The 6,703-nt window shown below is 41.0% G+C and overlaps 1 protein-coding gene across 1 annotated transcript in view; it reads left to right on the top strand.

Annotated features, from left to right (window-relative positions):
• The first annotated feature begins 3,031 nt into the window (after window positions 1-3,031).
• Window positions 3,032-6,703, top strand: part of TTC8 (tetratricopeptide repeat domain 8) — a 36,965-nt gene continuing 33,293 nt past the window's right edge. The window contains exon 1 of the mRNA XM_084884246.1: window positions 3,032-3,234. Coding sequence (XP_084740372.1) covers window positions 3,121-3,234 — 114 coding nt within the window. The 5' untranslated portion in view covers window positions 3,032-3,120. The remainder of the gene's footprint in view (window positions 3,235-6,703) is intronic.

The raw sequence follows: 6,703 nt of genomic DNA, 5'->3' as shown, positions 1-6,703 counted from the left end.
TATTTTGCATATGAACAACTTTAAACCTATTTTGCTCCACTCCATACATAAATAACCTTAGGGAGGGACACCTCTCTTGTCCATCTCTGCATTCTTATCACCAACCATAGGGCCTACACAAATAATAGTTGACCAAGAGAATATCTTATTTTATACTTTTGCTTTTCTTTTGGGTTAAGTTTTCATGGCCTGAATAACTCCAATTTAACATTTAAGGAAGTTTAACTTTTGACATTTAAAGTTACATTATCTCCAGTATTTGATTTCAAGCTCAATTAACCTAAAGCGATATTCAGTTGCTAGAGAGCTAAAGATAAGGATCTGTGAACTGAGATCTAGCTCTGATTGTGAAACTGACCCTTTCTAAGCAATTATGTTGTTTTGCTATGCTTCATTTTCTCCAGTAGGAAAATAGTCCCAGTAATTCTTATCTACCCTCTTCACCAAGAACTGTTACAGCAATGATTTTTTCTATCAATGGCATTATATTAAAAATTATTTCTGCATTATTAGAAATGATAAAAATATACATTCATAAAATTAACATAAATACATGTACATGACTTAAAAATAACATGTTATTTCCTTTGAAAAGTACATTTTATGCTACATTTGGACATAACATTCTGCAATTTGCTAAGTATTCTATAATTTTTCTCATCCATTTGACTTTTCTGAAAGAGAAAGAGTAACCTTCTGAAAGAAGCTAAGATGAATTATATGCTCCTAAGATATTTTAATGCTTCTATTTTGTCCCATATTCAATATATATATTATATATTTAAAAATACTTTTTGTATCTTACTTACAAAAATCTATTTCTCTCTAGGACAATTAGTCAACAGAGCAGCAAACCCCGGCTCTCCAGCCGCATGTGGCTCGCAAGCTGCAGTTTGCCAACCACCGCTCTAAGAAGCTGGCAATATTCTCAATATGTACAAGGCCATTTTGCGCAGGGGCCATGCTAATCTCTGTATTGTTCCAATTTTAGTATATGTGCTGCCGAAGTGAGCACTACAAGGCCATTTTGAACTCCACATAGTGTTTGTTCAACCCTGGTATCTCATTAAAAGGACTTGGGAAGCTAAAACAAAACAAAACAAAACAAAAAAAAACCCTGATTCCTCAGCCCTACCTCAAACCATTTACTGAATATCTGGGGATGGACTTTGGGCATCATATTTTTAGAAGCTTCTCAGACATCCTACAAAATACTTGACTGGCACACCTTAACAAAGAAAGTCTGAGAAACTGTCACTGAACACAGGAGCCAAAGGAGACATGATGACTAAATATAATATAGTATCTAAAGTGAGATCTTGGAAGAGAAAAAGGATATTAGTGAGAAGACCCTGTGAAATATTGAGCCTAATTGCCAAATGCCAGCATGTATGGCCCTAAAAATCTGCCACCTTAAAGCAATAAGCTGCTTTATTTATATATTATTAGAACAGATTACATTTCTAGAGGCACTCCCAGTGGAAAGCAATGCACTAATTTTAATAGATAATTATAATCATAATCATGAAATGAATTGCCTCCAAGATGCAAAAATTCAAGAAAGAATGTGTAAAGGTGTAAAAAAAAAAATTACTCACAACCCATTTTTCAGAAAGGTAAGTTTAATTTTTACATCTATGAAATATATAAAAATCTGGGTTAAATATGTCTGCATTATGGTACCCTGGGGGTTTGAGAAAATTGTGATTTATCTTTGCTCAGTGCTGTTGGCAGGTTGTTTCTTATCTATAAAGGAGATTGAGACCTGATCAGAAAGTTATTCAGTTTTGAGTTAATTTTCCTCTCTTGCCTCTCCCACTGTGGTGGGAAGGAGGCAAAAAATAAAGATCCCCTAGGCTTCCATAGTGAAGTCTACCTGGATTTGGCCCAGTCACACTTGTCTTTTCATAACCATTAAAGATATTGGTCATGTGGGTTGATCTCTAGAGCAAAGTCAGAATTGTGCCTGAAGAAATCACTCTGCACAAGTAAACATTGGGCAAACAGCAAGTGTTTGAAGATGGTGTTTCAAAAGCTCACTTTTCATTTTTTGCACACATTATCTTGTTTGAATAAAAATGAGTAACTTACAATCCAGAATTCCTGTGCAGCATCAAATGAACAAACAGTAATAACAGCCTGTGGGTAGCCACATAGGTTACAGCCAAGATCCCTAACTTCACGTGACATAAGGTTAAAAAAAAAATTCTCTTTTTGCAGCCTATCTCAGTTTTCCATCTGTAAAAAAAATGAATGTATTGAACTAAGCAATCTCCAATGTTCCTTTCAATTCGGACTTTGGGATTTGGTGAGAGGGGCTTTGAGAAACAGACGAGAGTTTTTAAGATTTTAGGTAGGGCTTTGGGTTCTACTGGGCGAGATGATGTTGAAAAAGCGGTTTGCAAGCTGGCGTTTCTAGTACCCCGGATGCTGTTAAAAAACAACAGCACAAAAACTTACCATAATCCTCTATCCAATAGGGGAATCATGACAAAATATTGACCCATTTACGTTTGTACCACAAACATTAGTTCCAGACCTGTGATGTACCAGGCATTGTTCTAGGCACGATGGTTTTCTAGATCTCTGTGGTCAGAACAATGACATATTTAACATTTTCTCGTTTCTAGCGATAAAAATGGGTAAAGGAGTAAGAGTAAGACAGTGACCTGTTGGAGGGTCAACTCTGTGATTGGCAGAGTAAGAAGAGCGTTCGGCTGCTAGGCAACCGCGCCTCTACGGGGGAGGCTGAGGACCCCAGCCGGAGGTGTCTAAGTAGCGCCTCTTACTTTAGTTACGCTGCCTTCTTCTCGAAACGAATGAAACATGTAGTCTTTAATAGTACCCATTTTTTGCACAACCTTTGGCAAGCCCTAGCGTATGGGCGACCCTGCAGCTGAGTTCTCTTTGCGGTGTTTTTTTTTTTTTTTTTTTTTTTTTTTTTTTTTTTTTTTCCTTCTGTCTCCTGTTTTCAGGCGCACTGTGGGCTGCCCTCTGACTAGGCCCCTGCCGCCGCGTTGCCGGGCAGAACTGGACGCTGCCCGCTCCTCCTTGGTCCTCCCCTCCCTCCCGGGGTCTGTCTGTCCGTCCGTGGTCCTTCCCGGGCAACCCGGGGCAGCCATGGGCCCAGAGATGGAGCCGCTGTTCCTGGCCTGGAGCTATTTCAGGCGCAGGAAGTTCCAGCTCTGCGCCGATCTGTGCACGCAGATGCTGGAGAAGTCCCCTTACGACCAGGTACCCGCCAGACCCCATCGGCCCTGCGGATCCTGGGGACGAGGCAGGGGGCTCCGGGCGGGGGGCTCCGGGGAGGAAGGCCCGGAGTCGGGCTGACTGTGTGGTTAGTTAGCCCAGACACCGGGAGCGAGACCCCTGGAGGCGTGGCCGGCGGCTGCCTGTCAGCGGCGTACCGGAGTCCCGGAGGGCCACCCAGGATGGCTGTGCCGTGGTCACCCCCTCCTCCAACTCTGGCGGTGCCTTTACTTCCTTCAAGGGTCCCAGAAAGGAACACTTAAGTCCCCGATTTTTACTTGCATGTGGATGGGCTCTTAAACTCGCTGTATGTGCGTTGTTAATTTCTAAAAAACAATTATAGAGAAACTTAAGGATCTGTAACTTTCTACCTCCCGGTGCAATAGCTGCTTTCTTTTCTTTTCTTTTCTTTTTTTTTTGGATTAAATGTGTGATCCTTCCACTTCCTCTTAAAAACTGTTATCCAAGGGGGAGGAGTCTTTGATTTGATTTGGGGGCATGAGTGCAACTTATGGCCAATAAGACCAGTTAGAGGAACCCAGGAGGGGAAAAGATGCATTTATTCTTAAGAGAGAGATTGGGGAAGAGACAGAAATGTCCCCCTAAATTTTAGGGCCTAAAAGAAGAAATGGTGGCTATGATTAAAAGAGATTTTAAATAAACTACAGCTGATAGTTGAACTTCTCTTCAAGTGTAATCTTCCGTAAAGCGGAGGAATAGGTCATATAACTTGATGCATGTATGAGAGGTACTGGTCTGGTTGACAGGTAATTCCTGGGAGAGGCAAAGGGGAGACCAAGGGAGAATGGGAGCAGAGCTGCGGCAGTTAGTCAGGGCTTCTAGGAAATGCAAAATAGAGTTCTTGTTTCCAAGCTCTTCCTCTAGTCTAGTTAGAAAAAAAAAAAAAAAAAAAAAAAAGAGGGGAGATGCATAAGCAGAGGCAATGAGGGTGAACACTCCCAGGAGGCTGTGCGGTAGGTCCCAGCAAATGGATGGAGGATAACCTGTTGAGGTGGACATTTTGGCCTTCAGATAGACAGTCCGTCTCCCCTAGAACAATCCACGTTAGTGGAAACGCCGGGCTAGTTTCTCTTTGTGTTAGGTAATAGGATTGTGTTTCTGTGGGCAAGTATTTTTCCAAGTGTGCTTCTTGGGACAGTAGTACTCCAGATGATGTTAAAAAAAAAAACAACAACACAAAAACCATAATCCAATAGGGGAATCATGACAAAATATTGACCCATTTACGTTTGTACCACAAACATTACTTCCAGATCTGTGATGTACCAGGCATTGTTCTAGGCACGATGGTTTTCAAGATCTCTGTGGTCAGAACAATGATTAATGTTTCACCAGGAAGAGAAGTTTAGCTTGATGTTATCTTGCAAAACTGGGCTTTTGGTATCTGGATAGGGCTGCTGAAAAGTTTATAGGGTTCATTCATGTTAAATATCCTGTGAGCCAACCTTTAAACACCATACTTGTGGACTGTGTGCTTTTCTTAGGACCAGTTTAGGTATTTTGAGCCCAGTTGTTATTTCAATTTGGACATATTTCAAGCCTACTTTTCCCAACCTTGAAGAAATTCTGCTTTATTCTTAATTTAAAAAAAGTAGATATTTGTGTTAAGAGTACTGAGGTAATTAAGGGAGAGCTTTAGGAAGCTTAAGGAGGTTCCTTTGAGTAAAAACTTGACAAATGCTCTTTCCTTTCCTTAGAACGAGTCCAGGATGGCAGGTCTGTAAGGTATTCACAGAGTCTGGCCCCCAGGGGCTGCCGTTGTGTATTTGCTGAATGAGCGAATTAGTCATATGCATGGATGCGTTTTGATGGCATTATTAATGTTTATGAAGATCATCCTCGTTGCCTGATGATCATCACTTCCAACCCTTGCCCCTCATCCTTTTTTTAAAATAACCTCCCTCCTCTCGCACTTTTTTTTTTCTTTTTTTTTTTTCAGAGAGGTAGGGAGAGGGAGAGAGAAATAGAAACATCAATGATAAGAGAGAATCATTATTGGCTGCATCCTGTCTGCCCCCACTGGGGATTGAGCCTGCAACCTGGGCATGTGCCCTGACTGGGAATCAAACAGAGACCTCCTGGTTCATAGGTCAATGCTCAACCCCTGAGCCCTGTGGTCCGGGCGCCCCTCATCCTTTTTTTTTTTTAAATTAAATATATTTTTATTGATTTTTTTACAGAGAGGAAGAGAGAGGGATAGAACGTTAGAAACATCGAGGAGAGAGACATTGATCAGCTGCCTCTTGCACACCGGCAACCAGGGTACATGCCCTTGACCGGAATCGAACCTGGGACCTTTCAGTCCATAGGCCGATGCTCTATCCACTGAGCCAAACCGGTTTTGGCCGCCCCACATCCTTAATTCTCAGGACCATTGGTTCTTAAATGTACATTTATATTTTCAAATAAATGTATTTGCATTATGGACATAACTTAATTCATTTCTTGTTAATTAGTCCAGAAAATTCTTCTTGGATCCCTCCAGGAGACTGTTTCTAATAGTAATTATCCTCTCTGGTATAATATTCATCCTGTGCCACCAAACTGGTCTTGGTACAAATGAGTGATTTTTGAAGCAGTGCTGGGATACACAGAAGAGCAAGGAAATGACATTATTTCTTTGGAGTGCCAAATGGATTCATGTTTGCTCTTACTTTTTTCCAAAACAAAACAGCTTTTGCTTTTGATGTTCTTGTTTTTTTCCTTACTTTTCATTTTGCTTATTTTTCTCCCAGATGAGAAGAATCTCTCTCCAAAGTGATTTATTATTTGTTAAGCTTCAAAAAGATAACATTTCAGTCTTGATACATCAGCCTTTTTGGAGGAAGCCCATCTTTGAGACTATTTTACATTTACTTCTCCTCTAAGGGATATCATTTTGACATACCTCCCTCAAAAATATTTAATTAATGCCTTGTGCTTTTTATTGGGACATTCTGGGTTTTATTTAATTTTGAGTCTTGTCAAAATTGAGGTAGTCCGGTTGGCCAGAGAGGTCTGACACACTATGGAATAGCATGTTTCTTTAGAGTAGTACATTTTTATATGGATACAGAAGAACGGAAGGGTAGGTTGAGTGTATTGACATGGTGGTTGATGGTGGGAAAAGGTTCATGAAGAAGGTGGATTCTGAACTGCTTTTACCAGGAGCAGAATGGTGAGACACAGGGCAGGGTCTGTAAGCTGGAAGGGCACTCATTAAGGTTCTGGTCAGTTAAGAGTAAAGAGAGAAGGATAATTGGTTAATTTAGCACAGTTTCCCCGTTTGATAAAGTAGGGCAAGAACAAGCCATTCATAGAGAGGCATTGTCTTTTTTATCGTGGCTGAAGAAGTGGTTAAAAGTGACAAGATGTGAAAGGGAGAAACGCCTTCCACACACCAGGCTGACCCCGAGGGAGAGGTTGCTTTTACAGGATGTGGGTCATCCTGATT

This window comes from Pipistrellus hanaki (genome assembly GCF_964339955.1).
Source record: "Pipistrellus hanaki genome assembly, chromosome: 1".
NCBI lineage: Eukaryota > Metazoa > Chordata > Mammalia > Chiroptera > Vespertilionidae > Pipistrellus > Pipistrellus hanaki.
This window is presented reverse-complemented; position numbering and strand designations above follow the sequence as displayed.